This window comes from Lontra canadensis, unplaced genomic scaffold (assembly GCF_010015895.1).
Source record: "Lontra canadensis isolate GAN:19392208 unplaced genomic scaffold, GSC_riverotter_1.0 scaffold24, whole genome shotgun sequence".
Taxonomy (NCBI): Eukaryota; Metazoa; Chordata; class Mammalia; order Carnivora; family Mustelidae; genus Lontra; species Lontra canadensis.
Window position 1 is genome coordinate 6,442,279 of NW_022631018.1, and position 23,667 is coordinate 6,465,945.

At 47.4% G+C, this 23,667-nt stretch overlaps 1 protein-coding gene across 6 annotated transcripts in view; it reads right to left on the reverse strand.

The window, feature by feature from the left end:
- CACNA1E (calcium voltage-gated channel subunit alpha1 E) overlaps positions 1–23,667 on the reverse strand; it is a 486,165-nt gene that overhangs the window by 280,901 nt on the left and 181,597 nt on the right. For all 6 annotated transcript variants that reach the window (XM_032862709.1, XM_032862708.1, XM_032862704.1 and 3 more), the window contains exons 4-5: positions 1,649–1,754; positions 690–829 (exon numbers count right to left, since the gene is read on the reverse strand). In XM_032862709.1, coding sequence (XP_032718600.1) covers positions 690–829; positions 1,649–1,754 — 246 coding nt within the window. The remainder of the gene's footprint in view (positions 1–689; positions 830–1,648; positions 1,755–23,667) is intronic.

The following is a 23,667-nucleotide window of genomic DNA, read 5'->3' on the forward strand; positions in this document are numbered from 1 at the left end:
ATTACCACCAGTACCAAGGCCATCACATATGCTGCTAATGGCACTGGATAGGCCCCAACAGAGGCCATACTACATTCATTCTCAAAAAAATGATTTATCAAATATTTAAATAATGCAAATATGACACTACATCAGCAATAATTCAGGATTACTTATCAAATATTTTAATGTGATTCAATTTTATACTCCTATTAATAAATCTGCAAATCATAAAAAGTTCTGTGGTCGGGACACAAGTCTCAATTATCAGTTAAGAAAATATCATTGCGGGGGGTGGTTCTTCTTCAACATTCAAGGAAACACTGCACCTCATGGCATTTGGGGCCCATTTTGGCGGGGGCCCCTCAGGCTAGGGCAAGCTGTGTGCTTTAGTGCAAAGACTCACCGGGATACGTGTGTCCAGCACTAGTCAAACACCGAATGAAAACCAGAAGCAGAAGCAGCCACACCTTGGTTCTGTAACCTCTACAGAATGCCACAAGCATCCCCACAGAGTACCTGGCCCCCTGCACGTGGGTCACCTATGGTTTAGCCCTGTGAGAAATCTCGTCCTTGAACTTTTTTGTTCTGACCCTACTCCCTGCGCTGCCTTCCCACCCCTGGGTTCCTTGTACCAGCCACTTCAGGACCACAAGACCCCACGGGCACAACCCCTCACACCAGAAAGGACAGACTGGAAGAGGACTCACCCACTGAGGACCACGATGAAGTCCATGACATTCCAGCCATTGCGGAGGTACGAGCCCTTATGGAAGATGAACCCCAGGGCCACAATTTTGATACCAGCTTCAAAGCAAAAGATCCCAATGAAATACGGTTCCGTCTTCTCCTGCGGGATGAGAAGTATGGGTGCTGGTAAGGGAGGAGGGGAATGCAGACAAAGTCACGCCCCGGCCGCCCTCTCCACTCTGACCATTCCTCGATCCTACAGGACACCTGAGTACTAGTGGGAAGCGAGTGCACTCGCTGAAGGACTTGGGGAGTACACAAGAGCACGGGAAGCCTGGGGGAGCCAGCTGCCGGAAGGGATGGGTATGGGGGTCACCGTCAAGCCAGACTTCTTCCCAGGAGAGTGGCTGATGTTTCTGGCTTCACCCTGGCCTTCCACTGCTGGCCTTCACTTATCCTGCAAGCTCAAGGGTTCTCTTCTGCAGGTAATTAGGCTGAAGCCGCTTATACATACATTTAGATTTTAAGCAATTAGTTTGCCCTCTGTTGGGAGAATATGCTAGACACGTGACTCCTTGCTTTAAGGAGAATACGGACACGACAACTATAAAGTTCAACACTGTGAATGCACATGGGCTTTGAGCACCCTTCTTTCTCCCTCTCACTCCCAAATCCGTTAGGCAGGGGAGTGAAGTTAATGGCCCTTGCTCCTGCCCTTTCTTCTTGTCTGGCCACCACACAGTGTATCCACAAGTGTTTGTGATGCCCTCAGAACTTCTGTGAGCGGGCGTTAGAAAGGTCATTCCTCTTGTCCTTCTGCCCCCCAGTGGGGTTTGTCACCAGCATGTCCCTCGGCAAAGAACAAACTCCTCACTGAACTGTAAAGGGAGGGGGTGGGGGAGGGGGCCAGGCGAGGAAGCAAAGGAGAAGGGAACCACTGGGGAAGAGAAGGGACTGGGGGAGGGAAGGAGGCACATACCAGTCTGCGGGACATCGGGGTCTTGTCATCCTCAGGAAGATGCTGTTCCAGGGCCAAGACAATGCAGTTGGCAATGATGGTGGCCAAAATCATGTACTCAAACGGCGTAGGAAAGATGAAGTTAAGGAACAAATTCACCCAGGAGAGAGGGATGCAGCCTCCATGATGGCTGTGCACAGAGATACACAAACTCCATCAAACCCCGTGGGATGTTTGCAGGGCCTGTGCCATCTCTACTAGCAAGCAGGCGCCCGGGCAGCGGAGGGCCCTTCACATGGGAAACTACAACCATTTCTGATTGGGCTCTAAACCCCGAGCACCTTCTTCAACAGAAAGAGAAATGTAGCCAATAGATAATATAGTTAGACATCTGGCCAACACTCCAGCTACTCATGGGATTCAAAGGCACAGCAGGGATTAAGCAGGGCTGAAAACGGAAAAGGAAAGAAGGAAGAGACAGGGATGCGGCGGCAGGCTCCCCCTCGTCCCCGCTCCCGCCACGGCACTGGACGACGATGCTTTAGCAAGGAGCCAGCCGTGGCTGTCGGGGTCTGCCTCTGGGAATCACCTCTGGGGCTTCCTCCTCTAGAACCTCTGCTCAACGGAGTAGAAGAGCCTTTGGAAAAAAAGAATAGTTCTCTCCATGTGAGCTCTCTTCTGTTTCAATACCCAATTCAGAAAAAAATTTAATGCGGTCAGGAGAAGCTTGCCTTGACCCACCCTATTTCTCCCAAGCTTCTACACAGATAGCAAACAGGGATGCATCATGAGTCTGGGTCCAGGACAGCAAAGTTAGGGCATCTAAGAACCAAACTACAAGCGAATGAATAATGAATTCAGGCTTTTCTCTGTTGCATTTCTCTGCAGACCGATGATGGGGCTCCCTGAGCCCTTCTGAACAGCAGGACTATGATTCAAGTGCCTGCATCCGGGCTCCTGGGTGCACCACGAGCCCAGGAGGAGTTGGAGGGGGCACTGTTCCCAGAGAGAGAGAGGGAATCACCAGCTTCCGGAGTCAAGTCACTCTGCATGCTGGATTTCATTCCATGACTATTGTTGTGACAAACACAAGTGAGCTGTCACCACAGGTCTTGCCAAGCAACCTATGCTCTGGCAGATTCTGGCATCCGGGATGGAGAAAAGAGTAGATCTGGCCAAGTGGAGGGAAGGCAAGGGATCATCCCCCTTGTGCCCACCACCTTCCAGGCCTGCTGTGTAGCATGTAGGGCCTAGAGCTTTCCCTAGGGAGGGCAGATCATAATCAGGCCCCTGATGCTTTCCCGTCCCAGTGCCCATCAGTGGCCAGTGGGCATTCAGGGCATCTGTGAGGAAGAGCTGGGCACAGAGCTCCTCCCTGCAGTGGTGACATGGGAAGGAGATGCAAGGTGCCCGCCGCTGCTCAGGCCCCGGTGCTGGAAGGGAGGCTGCCTCAGGCGAGGCAGGAGGCTGCACCTGAGCTTCCAGACCTCTCCACTGGCTCTCAGCAGTGCCCAGGGCTGTCTCCTCCCCACCACCAGGCACCTGAGTCACCACCCACTCTCCCTCCCACACAGCCCCAGCACTCACCCAGGACCCACAATCTAGGGACGGCTCTGCTGGCTTCTGCTGCTCTGGGGCCTGGCCACCAGATCTGAAGACTAGGTGGGCTCCAAGGCCTTCAGAGCCAGCCCCCTGCCTCCACACCCCACGGTGCCTATTTCCACCCACCCAGTCAGAGGAGAACCAACCCACACACCCAGCCATTCCTCTTCCCGCAGTCTCTCTCATATCGAACTTGGTCCCTGAGAGCTAAACTTGCCAGCGGACATGCTCCACAGATGCCACCCTTCTTGGGACAAGCCCCCCCGCCAACACACCCAGGGCGACCAGTACCCACTGATCACAGGGGGCCTTCATTTCCCTCCCATCATGGGCTCTGACCCAGAGCTCTGACCAAGTGTAGAGGGACCAGGGACCACAGCAGGACCTGGTGTCCCATAAGCCTTCTGAAAAGGCTAGCTGGTCCTGGGCCAGGTTCAGACACCCAGAATCCCCCAGACCCAAACGGTAACACGAGGACAGAAGTAAGGCAGAAGTGGTGGCTCAGGCATGCAGGCCTTTTCCTGACCACATGCCGACCAGCTGCTGACAAAGGTCAGGAGAAGAAGAGGGCATCTAGGCCAGTGTTCCTACAGTGCAGGCCTCGGGATACACAGATGCTAGTGCTGTAGGAATCTGCAATCAAATCAATGAGGGAAAGTCGGAATTCAGGAGAGTGAGCAGGCTTCCCCCCAGCAGGACTTCTTGGAAGCTTAGGGACTATTGTCAACAGTGTCCACCGCCTCCCCCAAAGGCAGTGGGAATGGTATAGAGTATTCCTTTTTTTTTTTTTTTTTTTTAAGAATTTTTACTTATTTGAGGGAGAGAGAGCGAGCGACCGTAAGAGTGGGGTGAGGGGCAGAGGGAGAAGCAGATTCCCTACTGAGCAGGGAGCCTGATGTGGGACTCGATCCTATGACCCTGGGATCATGACCTGAGCTGAAGGCAGTCACTTAACCGATTGAGCCCCCCAGGTGCCCCGGTATGCAGCATTCCTTAACTTGCTTCACCACATCATCTTTTCATCAGAACACCTCTCCTGGGAATGGCTTCAGAAAACGTATTTGGGAAGCTCTGGTCCAAAGGGCAGATGTCACCGCTGGTCCCCAGGTGTGAGAAGGAGAGCTGCTGCTCTGGCAGGAGGGAAGCTGGTATCCCTCCCACCTCCTGCCTCATCCTTAGTCGAAGCAGGACCATTCACAAGGTGTGGGCTCAGCTGCCCTTGGCCCTGGCTAGCAGGCCCCCGAGCAAGTTCAGAGAAGCTGCTCAGCAGGTCCAAGGAGCCCAGCAAGTGACCTGGGAAGCAGGAATGGGGAGTGGCAGACATCATGAGCTCTCATGGGTCTGCTTGGGTTCTAGGATTGCTTTTTGAGGTTCAGGCTTCTACCCCTGAGAACTGCCAAGTGACAGCCACAGACATCAGTTAATCTGCTTTTAGGTGCTGACTTGAAGACATGACGGGTCGTGGTGGCCATATGCCGCCCAGGGCTCTCTACCCCACAACACCTCCTGGGACTGTGGCAGCCCCTCGGCGGACCACAGTCCCTGCTCCCACGTCCGCACCTGCATTTCCCTAGCCGGATCACCTAAGCATACGGCTCCCTGCGAGGACCTGTCAGCTCACCTACTCGAGAACACCCAAGTGCAGATATCTGAGGCTTCTCTGTGACCACCGGGCTAGCTTTGGGAAGGTGTAGCCATCACCACCACCAGCTGCTCAGGGCAGGAGCAAGGCTCTTGGCCCCAAGTGCTAATGACCCAAACTTCCTGTGACTAACCAGGTATCTGGATGGCTGAGAATTCATGAGGTCTCAGTCAACGGCAGTGCCTAAAGCCCTGGAGGATTCCATCGAAAAGTGAGGGTTTGGTAATTCACAGGTTCTGAGAAGACCCCATTACCACGCCCTCCCCCATCCAGACCCTCTGCCTACATTCTGACGTCTAAGGACCCAGGCAGAGCAACAATCCTCTGGCTTGAAGTGTGGAAAGCGGTTAAATGCACATATCCTTGGGACGGTTGTCCCTTTAGACCTTACAGCTCATCTCAACCTCGGGATGAACTTGGGTTTGGGGCAATGAAGAACCTGAGGTGAGGTTCTGCTGCAGAAGCAGAGGTGAGACCATGGGCATCCCATGCATCTGTGCACGAGGCGACAGAAAGGACGGTGACGGGGTAATCTCGGCAGAGAGCAACCAGTTCTGTCTGGGGCCTGGCCACTCTCCCTTCCAGCCCTTTCCTCACCCTCTTCTCTTTCTGAAGAAAGCATGAAGAATGGGCACGTAATGCCGGCACTCTAGCCTCCACCTGCAATGGTCTTTCTCCTCTTTTCCAGTCCTGTGTTCAGAACATGCTAGAATTAACCACCTCGTCCGGGAAGGTTTCTCCCTGTGCCCCACAGCTCTTTCTATTGTACAATTTTATCACCTCTCCTCCTATTGGTCTCCCTAAGAAATTACAGCTTGAAAGCAAGGACATGTTCTTGTTCATCTCTTCAACAGCAGTGCTTACAGAGCCCCTAGTACACAGCAGGAGCCGACTCAATGCTCAACGCAGGCATGAATGAATGGGAGGCACCCCTGGGAACAGCAGCAAGACATTCACTCACGCTGGCTCAGGCCCGGGCTCCTGCTCACCCCCACCCTTGGGAGCTGACTCAGAGGCGCCACTCCCGTTTCTTCTCATCTACCCTCATAACTTCAAGCCAAATAAGCTTGGCTCTAAGGCTTGTGGCTCTGCTCTATCTCCCAAGGCAAGAGCCTGGACTGCAAATAATGGCCCACAGGCCAAGGGAATGCACCTCAGGCTTCACAAAGATGTGACATGGAAGGGTCAAGGAAGCTCCATGTTGCCAAAACCTCAAAGAACAAGGCCCTTCATGAGACAGTAATGGAAGACTGTCCAGGACTCTGAGGCCTCCGCCCAGGAATTCAGTGGCTCCCATCACACTCCGTGGACCCCAGATGCATTCTGGAGAACTGTATCTCTCCCAGGTATCCAGACTGCAGTTGGAGATCTTAAATAAATGGAGGCAGCAGGGCAGTGAGATGTGGGAGCCTGAGGGCACAAGTGTTGCCTGTCTTACATCCAGACCCCTTGTGTCCATCGCATGGTAGGCACCCAACGATTATCTTCTAATTAATTAATGAATCAATCAATTGGTAAATGAATTGCATAGAGAAGCCAGAGTCAGAGGTATCCTTGCAAAGGTGTCTCCTACCTTCTCCACACTGTGTACCCACTTGAACTTTTCGTACTCTAGTCTGAGTATACACATTAGCTATTCAAAAATAGAAACCAGCATGCAGAGAGGATCCCTTCAATGAAAAAAGGATTTTTTAAAAAGGAGCAAAGGAAAAAAATCTGTCACACTAGAAGGATAATGAGTTTTCTTGGGGTAGTAGGGTTATTTTCACTTTCTTCTCTACCCCTTTACACATTGTCTTGAGTGTTATAATGAGTATGCATTAGTTTATAATTATAAAATCAATTAAAGCTATATGTATTTTGAAAAAACACAAGCCAACACAATAAAACCATCCCAACCTGAGGGTCATGGAAATCAGTACAAGGTTTCTGAGAGGATCTAAGGCGGGATAACAAAGGGACAGGACCCAAGGAGGAAATGGCAGTGAAAGTGCTTTGAAACCCCCCAAGATGCCTCCGCTCCCATATGTGTCTCACTATCTGTTCACCAGGGACCTCATTTCATCCACTTTCCTGGCAATCTCCCCAAACACCCCTTCACTCCACTCTCCCTCTGAGCCCGTTAATGAGGACCTCTGTTGTTCCATCTCTCCCCCCTCCCATCTAGCAGCTTCAAGACAATCATTAGGGAAATGACAAAAATAGGTTCGCTTATTGATTTATCTCCTTTACCCGATGCTCCTTCCTTCCAACGGTTGACTTGTTTCCTTAGCAACACAGCTAATTTGAGCAGCACTACTTGGCCTGCACACCTGCCATTTGTTCATTTCCTTCCTGAGGCGCAGAAAGCCAGCGCGAGGAAGAGGTCTGCCCTATAGGCCACAGTTGTGGTGCTGGCTCTGCTTGTCACCAGGGCCCTGGGGACCCGGCCCGGGACAAGAGCCCTCCTTTGGCCCAGACCACCAGAACCTCACCTGCCAACACCTCTCAGGGCAGGTCTGCAGGCACAGGACCGGGAGAGACTTAGGACTCTAGCAGCACACCTGAGGAGCTCCAGGGGAAACCTGCATCTTCACGACCACCGGGATGCTGATCCTAGGTCCCCTCGGCTCTCAGCTGTGTCCTCTCAGAGCTGCAACATCAGAGCTCACTAAGTAGACTACATGTACTCAGAAAGGCTGAGAGGCCACAAGGGACAGAATGCTGTGCTCTCTGCCTGACTCCAGGCCCTAATGGCAAATGCACTTTTGTGGGGAGCATACTCTGGCTACTTATGCACCTCCTCAAAACTCCTGGGGGAGTCAAGAGTAGCCCCGGAGTCTCAGGGAAGGCTTATCCCAGTCTCCTTTACCCATTTCCACCCCTCACCCCCACAGCCCAGAATGCTCTCCTGGCAAGATCTGTCTCCCTTCCCTCCTTTCCATCCCAGCTGCCTATTTTCGGAGGTCTAATTCTAAGAGATGAAAGAGGCCTCAGAGGATGGCCTGGGCCATTCTAACAAGTGGGATGTTAACTCAAAAACAGTCAGAGGGAAGTGGCCCTGACTAATTTCTGATTCCCTCGAGCACTACACCAGAGAAACATTTTAAATATGAATGATAATGAAATACAGCTATACAGCTCTCCAAGTCTTTCAGACTACTTTTTTTTTTTTTTTTCTATGAGAAGAACCAGAATCTTCCTGGAAACCTGCAATGCAATGGAGAAATACAGATTGGTAACGGGAAACCAGAGCCAGGGTTCCCACTGCAAAATCTGCCCCAATGTAGCGCTCAAAACAGGGGGAAAGCACCGCCATCCATTCCCGCAGAACCAAACACCAAATACAGAAGAATCAAAGTCTAAAACGACCCATGAATATAAAGTCCTTTGAAAACCAGTAAGGTGCTACACAAATGCACAGTCATTTTTATTACCCTACTAAATCACTCTTAAGTATCTACTGTGACTCTAAGCTTTGGGATAAGCAACAGTTCGAGCTCATAGCCTTCAGGAGTGGGCTGGCGGGCTACAGCCGGGAGCTGACACTGAAAAGACCCACCACAATAAAGGATATGAAAAAAAAAAAAAATTATGGTAATGGGCCTCCGGGAAGAGAGCAAAGACATTTGGCCCCGAACCTCCTGGGAATATGAAAAGCACATCAAAACACCAGTCCCCAGAGGAGGATTTATGAAGCTGATGGCTCTGATGCAATCTCTCCCAGCGATTAGAGGGGGCATTAATCACAGCCAAGGCCAGGGCTAAGAACAGGAGGGATTGAACCATCACAGAAGTCCGACTCCAGCTCCCACAGACCCTGATGGAAATGCAGTGAGATCATGCTGGTGACATCACATCCCCCTCGCCTGGGCTGCTGAGAACCATACATCTGTCCTGGAGGGACCAGGAACACTGACGAGACAGACCTTGTGCCTCAAACCCAGACAGAAGAGCTGCCTCCTGGCCTGTCCACACAGGCCAAGCATGCAGGCCTTCAACCCTTGACTAGAAAGAAAATTAACCCCCACCCTGGTAAAACAGGCCTGGGGCCAGCTCTCCTTCCTGGAAAGATGCCTCGATTTTTGCCCAGATCATGGTATGAAGTGAGAGCAAGTATGCGGTAAAAGATGGAAATCCAAGGGAACCCCCTAACGCCTCTTGGCCTGCCTTCTCCGCCTCACCTCAACCAGCCCGGGTGGAAGGCCAGGTTAAGAGCCAAACTGAGGCCCAAGGACCCTGGCTCAGAGGCTAACGGGCTTCTGCATGGGATCCTCCCGCATTCATCCCACTGGCTCCTGTGGCTGACTCAGGAGGACAGTGCAGCCCAAAGACCAATCCAGAAAGGGGAGCAGATGGAAGGACTGTATTCCTTGGGGTTCTGAGGGACTACAGATGAATCTTTCCATTTCCTGAAAAAACAATGTTAATCCTCTAAGCTTATCAATGCACGAACCACCCTCCTCTCTGGAGCAAGTCACACCCTCAATTCCATTCCCCTCTTTTGTCTCAGCTCCTCAATGTTAGATTTCCGGCCTCCGGCCTGGGCTGATCAATAGACGGTGGCCCTGTGGCCACCGCAGGGCGGGAGGACTCCTTGCCTGTGCTTCTCCATGCGACTGTGAGCAGTGCCATGGGGGCAAATCTGGAAATTCGCACAGCATCTCCTCCTCCCTTCCTGCTCCCGTGATGGGAGAAATGCAGTTAACGAGCAGAAGAATGCCGAGAAGGCTCTCCAGACCTCATGATGTCCCACTTCACTAGCTCATCACTCTCCTTATCGCATTTTTTCTCGCCACCCAACTTCATTTAAAAAAAAAAGAAATCAGATTGAAAAGCCAAACCCCTTTTCTTTTTTTAAAACAAAACAAAACAAAAATGGATCACGTGACTTCCAGCCTTAACATCAGTTTTTTAACTTTGGTTTCCATGGTGGTGGGATGCAACCTACCATCACCATGACAACAGCTGCTTCGGTTCAAATTCACCATCTGACAGGCAGTCCTGAACACACACGCACACCTCTCCCGTTCTCTCTCTCTCGCTCTCTGTCAAGGAGATGGAAATGCCATTACACCTACTCCTAAACACTTAAATCCTAATGAATGAAAGACAAAGAAAGCAATATTGAGAACACAGCAAAGAGGCAGAGGACCCCCTCCCTCCCCTCCCCACAACTGGTCCCTAAAAGACTCTCTCATGCAGCCACAGTCCCACTGCTCTCCTAGGGAGGTCAATGGACTCAGTTCCTCAACAAAAAAAAGTCCCAAGCATCACCCTTTTAATATTGACTGTGAAGGAAGCCACATTCAACCCTCCATTGCTTTTTGACCAAAAACTCTCATCTGACTCCCATATCCCTGGCCCTATAGAAAATGACTGACAGGAAGTTCACGGTATTGCTAATTTGGTTAACTCACCCTGAGCTGAGCCCCACGCTCATCTGGGCCCCAGTTCCAAGAGAATGGGGAGTGACAGTTCTGAGGAAATGAAGACAGCTTTCCTCCTTCTTTTGCCTCAGTTTCAGTCAGGTGGATATGTCTTAACAAATTCACTTGCTATGCGTTTGACTAAATCCTGGACTCAAAATGCTGTCATTCAACACCCAGTTTTGGTGATCAGGGGACAGATGATTGAACAGTACAGAAAAGGGAAGAAAGGAACAGGGAATATTAAAAGGCTCTGGAAGAAAACAAAACAGCAGCGGGAAAATTACCTATTTCAGAAACCAGGATTGGTGTTTTGATGATACTCTGACAAATTTAAGCCTGTCAAGAGTGCTGGCAGCAACGTATATCCCAGCGGAAGAAGAATGGGGGCTGCAACCAGCAACCACACCCCAAACTATCCCCTAACTTCACATCCACACTTGATTCGTGGGGTGACAGACAGTAGCTGAACGTACAAAGAAAATGAAAAGCCTTTAATGAAAGAGTCCACGGATCATCTGTGAGAGAATTTCAGTTTTCCTCTGAAAACCCAGAACCTATACTCTAGTCTTCAAAGACACCCATTGAGCCTGCAAACCACTAGAGAAAATGTTAAAGTCACTGAGGATACACAGCTTGGGAAGGGAAGGTTGGAGAGAGACATCATTGCTGTTTTCAAATATCGGAAGGACTAGCTTATGATGGGGGCTTAGACATTGTCTATGTTATTCCGGAGGCTAAGACCAAGACCAAAGACCAAAGACCACCCAAAGGTAGATCAGAGGAAATACAGAGAAGAAGCTTCACTCTTCCCTAAGTGAATGGATGACTTCATTAAGCAGTAAAGTGAATGTTGTACCAACAAATGCTTAATGACCAGTCACTCGAAAGGATGAAAAGCCCTGGTGTTTAGCATTTGCCTATTTCTGGAGTGTAAACGCTCTTCCCATAACTAATTTCTAGCTCCCAGTTTGACATTAATGCATATGAAGTTACAAAGATACACACAAGGAGTACTCAAGAGCTGGGACTTGCCAGTTCCCATCCATCACTTACTGTAAGTCAAGAATATCGAGGCAGAGATTCCTCTATTTGACAGTAGTCAAGCTGAATCAACCCTTGTTGCTAACAAGGGGTTAAGAAATGGATAGGAAGCAAGGTCAATGAGTCTTCAGTCACTTGCTCAAAGGCCTCCTGGGTCAGCATGACTCACTGTGGTCCTCGGCCTCAAGTTGCCCACTTAGCCAGACCTGCGTTCATGAAGTCTGAAGCATCACCCTTATCGCAGAAGGCAGTACCTGTGCAGCTGGATGTGGGCCAGAAGCAGCAAGGCTGAATGGTGTGCCACTGCCATGAATCACAACAATTAATTAATCACCCCATTATCTCAGGCTGAAGTCTGGGGTTCCCACGGGTTCCCGCTATCTCACCATGGCCTGCAAAATAACTGAGAGGAACCAGCCAACACACACAATGAAAGCACAATCCCAAAAGACAGAAACACACCCCATAAAAGGCTCATGTCTCATTCTAGAAGATCAGAGGATCTCAGCCTTGGCTGCACACAGAATGACCTGGAAACCTTTCCAAAATTAAGGATATGGGTGTCCTATCTCTAGAAATTCTGATTTGTCTCAGGTGCCATCTGGGGATGAGCATTTCTAGAAGCTCTCACACTGATTCTAATGAGCAGGAAACACTGCTGTAAACACAGCACAGCAGTTAAAGAACACTGCTACCGATGCTGGAGGCCATGAAAAACCTAATGGTATCCTCAACTCAGGGAGATGACAACAGGAGAAACTAGACTCTGAGGAGCGCCAAGGTAAGAACAAGAAGATGCCTTATGGTTCTATTAACTGTTCCATTACATCTTTTACAGATGTAGATAGAGAGATCTGAGGTGCAAGGAGACTGTTCCAGAGCCAGGACTAGAAACCTCTGTGGATTTATAGCCCCACCCCCTGAGAAACTTAGGAATCTGTTATCAGAATAATCAAGTAAAACTCCCTGGTTTCCTGCCTTGAAATGAGGGTTCTAAAAGAAAGACATCTTTTTATTTGAGTTTACTTCCTCCATGAGCAGAATACTCAATTGTTCTCAAGAGCCCATTTCTTAAGATAGAATCTGGATGGTTTACCTTTCCCTGAGGCCACTTAGGAGTCCAGAAAACATTCTGAGATGAGTGCTTGCCAGAGCTCCCGTATGCTGAGACATGGTCTTGGTTTTATACTGGGGAGAAGCCCACTGCCTACTGAGAAGAGCACTATCAATTCACTTAGTTTTCTAAGAAATCATAAAGGATTCTCTTTGGCAACATTTTTGGGAAAGCAGAACATTAACCATTGTTCGGAATCACTATTTCTCATTCTCGTTGGATCAGTGCTAGTTGGCTTCTCTTGAATTAACCTGCTCTTATCCATTCCTACTCCTTAATTAAGTCCTTTCTCATTCATCACAATCCCTACATCCAGCCTCTTATGCCCCAACCCAAGACAACACTAAAACACATACTTACTAATAAAAGGGTAAGAAGTCCTCAGAAAAGGACAAAGGAGCTAGAAGGAAGATGACTGAGCAGAGAAAGGGTACTGAGGAAACAAAGGAGGAAATGTGATCAAAGGATTTAAGGGTCAGGAACCCTGAGTTCTATTCCCCTTCTTGTCACCTGCTAAGAGTTTCTCTTAGTTCACTGTTACTCCGATAAACTATGACTCTGTGGTGGTAATAGGCAATATGATGGGAAAAGAGTGAAGGATAAAGGAGAAGCATCCATTACTACAATTGGGGGAAACCATTTTGATGACGTCACTAATGAGGACATCCAACAATAACATCCAAAATGGAAATCCTGGCACGCCTAGGAATACCTTGAAAGTGTCCAAAGAGGATGGAAACGTTTCTTACTCTCAAGAACAGGAGCTCCATGACAAGCTGCGTTGGCCTAAGACTTCGCTAGGAGATAGTTAATAAAAAGTTAGAATCCTCATAATGCTGGCCTGGCAGTGAACATAAAGCTGCTTTTCTAAAACCTACACTCTGTATAAGAGTCTGAGAGTCTTTCCCACAGTCTCCCTGTCCCCCCAACTCCCACTTCCTTTAAAATCTGCAAAGGCAGAAGCATTCAGTAAGATGAAAGTTCAATAAAGAGTTGTTAAAGTTGACTGCTTCACACAGTAATATACAACTATGGGCATCCCGGAAAAGAGGAGATTCCTTTGAGGGCTGGGAGAAAGAAAACAGACTTTACATGCTAATATTGAAAGGAGAGGAAGAACTGGGATTTCCCAAAGGTCCTATACAGAGCGATGAAGAAGTATGGCAGCTGAGTTTCTGGTGAAGGGAAAACAAAACAGCACAATGCCCTAATTCCAACAGAAGCTTGCATTCCAATGACACAGCACAAGATGTCTCAGATCCATTTAATGACGACCATGATGATGGGTAAGAGATCTTTGGTCTTCTCCCATCTACTGATGCTTTACTCTTCCATGGGTTTAGCTTCACACCCAGTGGGAGCAACAGATACGGGCAAGCAGTTCCCGCTCATCCTAAAAAGATGCTCCGTTAGGGAAGAGTGCCTGCCAGTCTCTGGTCTGACCTGAAGCAGTGTGCTACAATGGAAAGAGAGCAGTCCATGGAACCAGTGAGATCACATCTACCTGCGACCTTGGGCTGATCATCTGTAATATGAGAACAACATTCTCTTCACAGGGAACTAAATGACAGATGTCCCTAAAACACGCACAGAGTGTCACACAACAGGTGTTTATTAAAGGCATAGTGAGGAATGGATGACACTCTAGGCCTGGATCATGGTCCCATGGAATGTCAGTAAAATTATTTGACAAAAATACATGAAGGTAAGAGAAAACGAAAGGGCAAGTGTTATGACTGTGCAGGGTTGTTCTGAACCCAGCCTGTTTCACAGCAGAAGTGTGGATAGCTATTGGGACAGTTCTCATTTTCCGCAACCTATTCCTTTGCTTTGCTCTCTTGAGCCTGTCTACTGATATTTGTAACAGAAATGAGCTCAGGTTTTTTGAGCCTTCGCATGCAGGGGTGGGCATCTGTTACTCCCTAATCATCACCAGGGAAAGAGGTTACCCAGAAACTATGTAACATCCTCACCTTGGGTGGGGGGGGACGGGTAATTGTGATTCCCAAAATAAATAAATATAGACATACATAACTCTCTCTCAGAAGGGAGTGTTATTTTGCCAAAAGGCTCAGATCCTCTGAATTCACATGGGCCCATATTCCCAGGACCTGCCCCTGCCTTGTGTTACCACATCTGCCCACCCAGCCCACCTCCAGACAAGCCCACGCCCTTCAACTGCTCCTCATATCAACAGATCAGGAGAACACATGCATCCTTGAACATCCATATGGCTCAGTTATTTCATAAACACAAATTCCCATGCAAATACAATCCAAAGTTAGCAGAAAGAAGAGGCAATTCCTTTAACATTTTTTTAATTTCTTTTAAACCCTCCACCTGGTTTGCGGAAGCCAAGTGGTACATCCGAGTTCTCCATCCACATCCGCACCAGGATCCAGTGCCCTCAGGGAAAATGCCCTCCAGGATCCTGGTCAGGGGACCTTTGTCAAGCTCATTTAGGCAAATGTGCAAGGGAAGCCATGGAGGTTCCCCCTCCCACTACATCCCTCTAACCCTTTCAGAAGCTTCTTCCACAGTCAATGGAGTCTAATCCCGACTCCCTTCTCTGACAGAACAGACATGCAGACCCAGAATACTTAGAAACCTAAACAGGTAAGGAGTAATTCACCAGAAGGCCAACAACCCCTGAGAAGATCTTCTCGGAGGCCATGCTTGGACCCTAGGACAGATCCTTCCCCGTGTCATCAGTCAAGCCATCTGAAACCTGTGGCTACCGTTTTTGTACAAACAAAACCAAAATCTACTGTGTTTGTGTAAGCCGGAGGGTTCTGAATATCTAATCTGCTTTTATGAAAAGATTGCTGGGAAAATTATGCCTCTTATTGCTCCTGAAGATATCTTTTCTGGGTTATAAATCCAGATGTGTCCTTAGGGATAGTATCAGTGTAAAATCGGTATTAGAAACGCACAAAGAAAGATAGGTTTTGAAGTAGATATTTTAAAAACTTATCTTAAAAAAAAGTAAACTCAGTAACTTTGAGATGGGGAAAAAAAGGCTCCTGGGAAGACCAGACAGAGCCCCTGCTATGAGCCAGGCTTCCAGCTATCTCTGGCTATGTAAGTGGGCAAGTGAGTTAACCTCTCCACACCTTAATCCCCCAACTGTGGGGTGTGGAAAACAAGAATGCGTGTCTCTGTAGAACTGCTACAACAAATCAATGCAATGATCTGTGGGATAAATTTAGCACAGTAATCTGGTACCTCATAAATACTCCATTAATATTAGCTCTACCCACATTAATGCTAGTACTAACGTCTATGGTGTTTACAAAGGGCTCTCATACCCATGAGTCTTGCAAGCTAGGCAAGCAGAGAATGTGATTTCCCCCTCACACCTGAAATCCCTGAGGCTCACAGAGGTTGCAAAAGTGACTTGAGGTCACCTGAATGTTAAGCGCAGCCGTGCTCAGCCTAAAACCTGACAAGAATCAGAAGAAAGGAGATGCTATTATTGGAAGGAAGCTTAACTGCAGGGGTTCATTATTGATTCACCCAGTGCTAACCAGATACTAGCAGCTAAGCTGCAGTCACGGCTTACTACATGCCAAACACTGTCCTAACATTTTACATGCGCTATCCCACCTGATCTTCTCAAAAATCCTATTCCTGTTTCCATTTGATGCTTGAGGACTCTGAAACACAGCAAGGTTAAGTCGCTTCCCTGAGGCACAGAGCTAGAAAGTTGTGGAAATTGTACCCAGGTCTGAATCCAGAGGTCAGTTCTTAACCTTGACACTCTAATGCTTCCAAGCCAGAGACGGGTACATCCTAACAGTAAGGCAAAGCTTTCACCAGCCGGGCACCGGATTAGATGATGTCTAATATCCCTTCAACTTTGAGCTTCTAGGCTTCAACACTTCTATTTTCTAGTAAAGAAATAAAATATGTCTAAGTGAGTCTCTGAAAATGATATTTAGTGTGGACTTTGGTGAAAGTAGAACACTATATCCTAGCCTAAAATAGACATGAAATAGTCATAAAAGCATATATTGATTCACCAAAGCATGCAACACGAGTATCTTGTACAAAATTTTTATTGAATAAAGAAATAGAAGCTGGCTAAAGAATAGTGCAGAAAATTCAAGAAAAGCTGAACAGTCGAGCGCTGACCAATGCACTAACGACAAGCAGAAGGGAGGTCCCCAATTCTAACTATATGTGTACCAGTTACTCGAAGGAAAGTATAAAAAGCCCATGCTTATCCCGTCTGCAGAGGACGGAGAGCTCTGAGCAGAGATCTCACTTACTAAAGAGCAGAGGCTGAAGACGATGTGTAGTAGAAATCACTTAAATTCTGGAGTCAGACCACTGCGGTTCAAGTCCACTAGTGGTGACCTCGGGCAAGTGATTTAATCTTCTATAGTCTGTTTTTCTATATTTACGATCGGGATAATAGTTATCTCACTGGATGGTTGTTTTGTTTAAATGCAGAGTCTTGGGGCACCTGGGTGGCTCGGTCAGTTGGGCGTCCAACTCTTGATTTTGGTTCAGGTTGTGATCTCAAGGTCGGGAGATTGAGCTCAGCGTCGGTCTCTTCCCTGACGGTGTAGCCTGCTTGGTATTCTCTCTCTCCCTCTCCCATGTCTCCCTCCTTGCTCTTGCACACGTGTGGACACACACTCTCTCTCGGATAGCTAGATAAATGCAGAATCTGAAATTTGATGAATGCTCACTGAACGTTAGTTCCCTGTCCCCACTTGTAAAGGATCTCTATAAGAAGGACTGTTGCACCAAAAGATAAAATGTACTTGAAATAAATATGAAGTCCTGAATTTAGACTCAAAAATTAAATTGAGAATGGAGTGAGAGAAAGCTAATTCTGTCACCAATTCATATAAAAGATCCAGGGTTTATTGCTGATGGCAAGCGACCTCAAGTCAAGTCTGAAGTACAATGCCATTTCTTTAAAAAGGAAAAAACAATTTAAAAAATTGTTTCAAGTTAAACAAATGTGCCAATGTTAATAAGTACTGGTCTATGTTCTAGTAATTAAAAAACTAATAGAGACTGTCCACTCCCTTCCAGGGATTTAAACCAATACCAAATCTATATGGTAAGTGTTACATTGAAGTAATAAACCAGGTGCCCTACAGAAGTACAGAGGAGGGAGTTGGTCTTAATCTGCCAAGAGAAATCAAGGAAGTCTTCATGGAGGCAGTGACTACTAACTACAGTCTTAAAGCCGGGGGTAGGGGAGGTTGGGGGTTGGGGAGAAGACATTCCAGGCACTGGGAGCAGTAAGTGCACAGTCAGGGAGGCCTCGGAGAAACTGGTGCCTTCAAACATTGGCAGCCCAGTAGAATAGCTGAAAAGAAGGTGATTACGGTTGCCCCCAGAAGTAGAGTAAAGCACAGGAAGCCCTGAACACCAGGGTAGAGAAACCTTGCCCAGTTATAAAGCAAACAAATCACAGAACCCAGACAGGTACTTAGGTTTCCTGAGTCATTATCTATTCTCTCTACCCCTACTGTCCTTTATCTTAGCCACTAGCCATATGTCGCTATTTAATTTAAATTAATTAAAATGAAATGCAACTTAAAATTTAGTACTCAGTCATGACAGCCACCTATCAAGTGCTCAAGAGCCACATGTGACTACAGGCGCCTACATTAGATGGCCCAGATAAAAACATATATCCATCAGCACAGAAAGTTCTGGTCTGCCGCAATAATCAGTGCCATAGGACCTTAAGTGAATGAGAAGTGAATGAAAGACTGGGTTTATATTGCTTTATAGAACAGAAACAGGAAAAATAAAAACAATCAGGTGAAAGCTCTAAGGAAGAATATTTCAATGTCCTACCCCTTAGTGAAAAGAGCACCCCATCACTGGAAGCTTGATGGCCGCCCATCAGGGGGATGGAGAAAGAGCTCCTCTATTGACATAATGCTCTTTGGTTAGAATATTTGTATTTTACCATGGCAGTCTGGCTGATGCACTAGTGCAAACATAGCTCCGTAGCTCTTTCACATGGAGTTTCTGTCGTACTTGCAGCTAAGGGATATGATGCTGGATTGGGAGTCCCTATGCCTGATGGTTCAACATCCCAACATCCCAGAATGTGGGAACTTTCTAACATAGTCAGCATTACAATCCATGGATCCCCTGAAATTGAATGCAAATTGTATGTGTATTTTTTTCAGGAAAGAAGGGTACATAGCACCAATCAAATTTCAGTAAAATTTGTGATCCCAGTATAGAAAGCAAATAAACACTGTACTAGAGGACGAGGCTGTCCCAGTCCTCCAAAAAGAATCATCTAGATGTCATCAAGATGGCCACTAGGGTCATTCCCGACTGTAAAGTTCCATAGTGGGACCATCTAAAGACAATCACCCCGCAATTGAAGAGTTCCAAGTGAAGCATCCCCTGACCTTGATCAAGGAGAAAAGAGATGGGACAAGTATAAAAGGACATGGAAACAACCCAAGGCACTAAAGTTGGATAATTCAGTCAGGCTGGGGAAAAAAAGAGAATCTGTCAACCTCTTGCTGAGATGCCCATTGGAAACTCTCTTGTAAATCCTGATGTCTCATTTTCAATGACAACCTCCAGACACACACAGACCCAGTCAGACGTAATACCCACTTACAAGCTGGAGAACTTGCCCAGTGAAGCCAAAGTTTGCTGAGCTATCAATCCATTAAAATATATATATATATATGACTTTGTTCTAATCACCACCTGACAGTGTGATAATTGTCTAGAATTCATCTTCAGGCCCTAGAGTATTTCTAGAGCTGAAAAGGATTGATTTCTAGAACAATACAGGGATTCTTCTGTTATCTGGTATAGCTAGAGAAGAACACTTCGGTTAATTTACCAAAAAAAAAAAAAAAAAGTGATAAAGAGGTACTTTAAATAATCAATATGGATTATAATTTGCAAAAGCTCTGAACACAATAACGCGCCCACACCATTCAAACCATGTTGAACATGATGTAATGAATGCTTCGTTGGCGATACTCAGAAAGTGCTATGGCATTTTGTGGTGCCTGGGGGCCGTCAGAACAAATCTCAATTGTTATTACACTATAGGTCTCTGGGTGCCAATTAATAAAGCGTTCTGTGTAATAAAATGCCAGATAACAAATACCCTGTGCTTTTTTCACAGTTTGTATCAGGTCATACAGAAATTGGAGTGATCCCCAGCTAAATCCTGAAGCTTGTCTTTTCCAACTCCCAAATTTGCATGTAGTGACCCCACCAGCTATCCAGTGCCCTCACTGCCTCCTAGCAACCTCCTCTCCCCACACTCGGGCCACCCCTGGTCCTACAGGTCCAGGTCAGTGCAACACGAGGCACATAAGAGATGCTTCAGTGAGGCTTTCTGTTGACTAGTAGTAACCGCCTAATGAAATCATCTAATGAAATTGTCCCGGCTGCTCGCCATGAGCCAGGGTTGCACTAGGTGCAGAAATTAATTAGGGGCGTGTCCCGTGCCAGTTCTCAGAAGAGCCTGTTTTCAGTTACACGGTGTTAGTGCCATGTAGCAGCTACCATATCCCGGCTCCCAAGGGCATGTGCATTTGGATGGTAAAGTCTTGAACCCTCACTATCTGAACCCAAAGGTCGAGGCAAGGCTTCAGGCTGAGAGATGAGCACAGTTGGGGATGGGGGTTCTCGCCCCTGCAACTGCAAAACTGGCCTTCTCTGAAGGCACTGCCAGGCAGGCAACAAAACCATGGCAAACAGTGGTTCTCAGAGGATGGCTCCGAGGCCAGCTGCACTCGCATCACCTGGGAACTTGTGACAAATACACATTCCCAGGCCCTACTTCAGACCTACTGAATCGGCCAATCTGGCAGGAAGGTCCAGAGATCTGTATTTTAATAAGCCCTTCAGTAGATTCTGAGCCCCACGAAGCTTCAGAACCCAGTGATGCAGATGAAGTGGGCAGTGCATAGGTATGACTTCAGCACAGAGAGACTAACTGAGGAATTAGCTTTGATGCTGATAGACATCACCTTCTGGAAGGCACAGTCATTGACAAAATAGTAGCAAAACAGTTGCCAACAGCACACAGCTGGAAATTGCTAGGACGCTGGTGAGTGACTGCTGAAAATCCATTTCATGCTTTTTGACTCTGACCAGTCCCATGAGACGATGGTGTGGAAATTGAGAAAGAGGCACCGAAAGTTTGAAACACTTCAAACATATAGCCATGTCACAGGTGGAGAAAAACTTGTGAGGGCTAGTTTTCCTCCCCGTCCTGGTTTGCAGAGCCTCTCTGGGTCGATAAGACACAAACCGTGCCTTGCCTCTCAGCCACAGAAATTGTGCTAGGTCTGAGCCTCCATTCTTGACATTAGAGCTTTTCTTCCTCTCCCCACTGATCTGTGACCCACCCACATCCTCTTCATACCTTCTCTAAAGGGGAGAGGATCATATAGATGCCCTACTCCTGGCTTTAATGACAGAAGCCTTCAGAAAGCGAAGGCATACATCTGACAGAGGCTTTCCAAATTCTCTAGGGATGAGGGGAACAGATGCAGTACCAATGCAGCACGACCAAATCCAGCAAAAAACACAGCCCCAACAGGATGCAGAGTTGCAAGAGCAATCCAAATCAACCACCCACAGGCACAAAGACCCCACCTGGCATAGGCACCACACGGGGCCTCTCCCGGAAGCCCCTCCCTGGCTGGACCACAGGAGCCCGGAGCTGCAGCCTAGCCTGGAGGCAGTCACATTCCCAGGCTCTGCCCACCCACCTTGGGGATGAGCTCTACTGCTTTAAAAACGGGTCCTTTTTTTTTTTTTAAATATTCAAGAGGACTAAGAGTAGAACTGCTTAGCCCTACAAATTTGGAACCCAAAATACAATTAAAAAAGACGATCCTAAGAAGGACCCACTGCTTTGCCAGTGTCTTGGATAACTGACACTTTTTAGTCATTCAGCGCCATTCTCCTTAGTCTGGCCCATTTCTCCCTCTTAAGGACACACCTTCTGGCTGCCCCTTGGCTTCCAGAAATGGTGACATGGGGGCGGCTCCTCAGACTTTATATCCAAGGACCGGGCCAAGGATACAGGGAATGCAAAGTGAAGTGAATGTACCTGCACTAGGCAGTGAGCAAAAATACACCACCGACATCTCTCTAAAGTAGGACTGACACGTAAGAGACCAACCACTACAACTGGAGAAGCCAAAAAACTCGGTGCAGTACTTTCTGTCCTTAAATACGAGTGACGGTGGGAACATGCCAGTGAGCCTCCACACAAGCCCTTTCCAGGCAGGTCCAGAATGCTTGGGAAGGGAGGTACTAGCACCGGTCACTGGTGTTTTTATCCCTCCTTGAAACGGGCTGCTTTAAAAGCCACATCGTGTTGATGACAGCAGAAGTGATGGGGAGTGGTACACGTTAATTTCAGTGGCTGCTCACCCCTTCAATTTCCTATGTGAACGCCCACTGAAGTCTGAAAAGAAACATTTACAGAAGCTTCCTTGGCTCTGCGGCTCAGCCCTTATTAGCATGAAGACCTGGGATGGCAAGAGCATTCAGAGCGACAAGGACTTGGGGACACAAATATCTTCTAGTTAAACATGTTCTCTGAATAGAGGGGAGTAGCTGCATATTTATGGGGCACCCAAATGTACCAGGACTGGGTAGGAGGCAGTCATTTTAAAAGCAGCAGGAAAAAGCATGTAACAAGAGAGCTCTTCCCCTCCCCTGCTACCTTTCTCTGGTGTCCCAGTCCCACGGCAACAAACAGACATAGAGGGAAAAGGTGATCTGCGAAGCTGGTCCTCAGCAAGAGACCCTGCTTGTATCCAAGAGGAAGACAAGTCACCTTCCTTTTTCTAAAAATCCTAGGGAAAACCCACACATATAATGAATTATTCACAAAAGCTGAACCTAAAAATGAGAGAGGGAGAAATACAGAGAGATGGAAAAGGGACAGAGGACTGCACAAAGAGAAATCTCTCTCCTTGAATAAAAGGGTATTCATTACGGTCACGTCCAAGTTCCCTCTTTGACGTGTGTGTGGTCACCGATAAACAAACTAAGATCAGCAGAGGGGCCTCTGGTGGCTGGCTTCCACGGCAAACCTGCAAACAACAAAAGGGAGGCGACTGGGCTGTTGGTGGGACCCAAGGGTTTGCAGGAGTTCTGATAGCTTAGCAAATCTTGGCTCTGTTCTATTTTAACTAAGAACATGAAGATGGTAGGAAACCAGATGTTCCTACAAAGTAGGGGGAAAGCGGCAGTGTTGGAGGGGGAAGAAACCCTACGTCTTATACAGCAGAGGCTAAAAAGAGATCAGCAGTTCTGGATGGAACTAATAATTCCAAAGTCTGGATCTCTCAGAAGATCAAAAGACCTGTTCTCATTATTTCCCCCTCCTCCTCTAATTTGTAGTGTGCCTCCCACCTATTGCAGGGAAAGCAAGCGGAGGGAAGCGGAGAAATGGTGACATGCAAACCAACCGACAACACTGGCACGTCCAAGGTATTTTTGTCTCCATCCTTCAGTTATTTCATTTCTGTCAAACTCCTTCACTCCAGCTTGCTTTCCAGACTGCATCCCAATTACAACTGGTCCCCACAAGAAGTCAAAGCCTGGTTTCCGGAGGAAATGTTACCCACACCTCATTTCAAAGACAAAGCCAACAGACAATTTGGAGACTGTCCTGGGAGCCTCAGAAAATGAAGACCTTTCTCCAGCAGCCACAGTGCAAGTTACAGCCACTATCGGCTTCGCTGTCTGCATCTGTACCCAGGTACACAGAAGATGCGGAGTCTTTCTGCATGATGTGATCATAGGATATAATTACAGACTTTGTCCTTGTTAGCTGCCACCCTCTGCCCTAATCAAGGCCCTCTGACTCATGATCCATTAGCTTACATCAAACCTGAAATTCTTGCCAAGATTACAGTCTACTATCCTGCAAGGTGCTGTATACTTACAGGCAACCAGAGCAGGAGAAAAGTTTATGCCAAAATGGGAGATGTGAGAACTAAAGCTTTCAGTAATCCTCACCAAAACCCTCCAAAATAAATAGGCAATTCACAATGGGAAATTCGCCATAATAAAGCACATAACCTCTGACCCAGAGCCAAAGTCCTTTGAGGCTACAGTGAAATGCTCTGCAGCAAGAAATCATGGATGAATATCTACAAGTTCATTATAATGAGCTTTCAACATTTCAGTGGCTGCAAACACATTTGATCTTCCTACTTCAGACCTTGTACATTTCTGTATG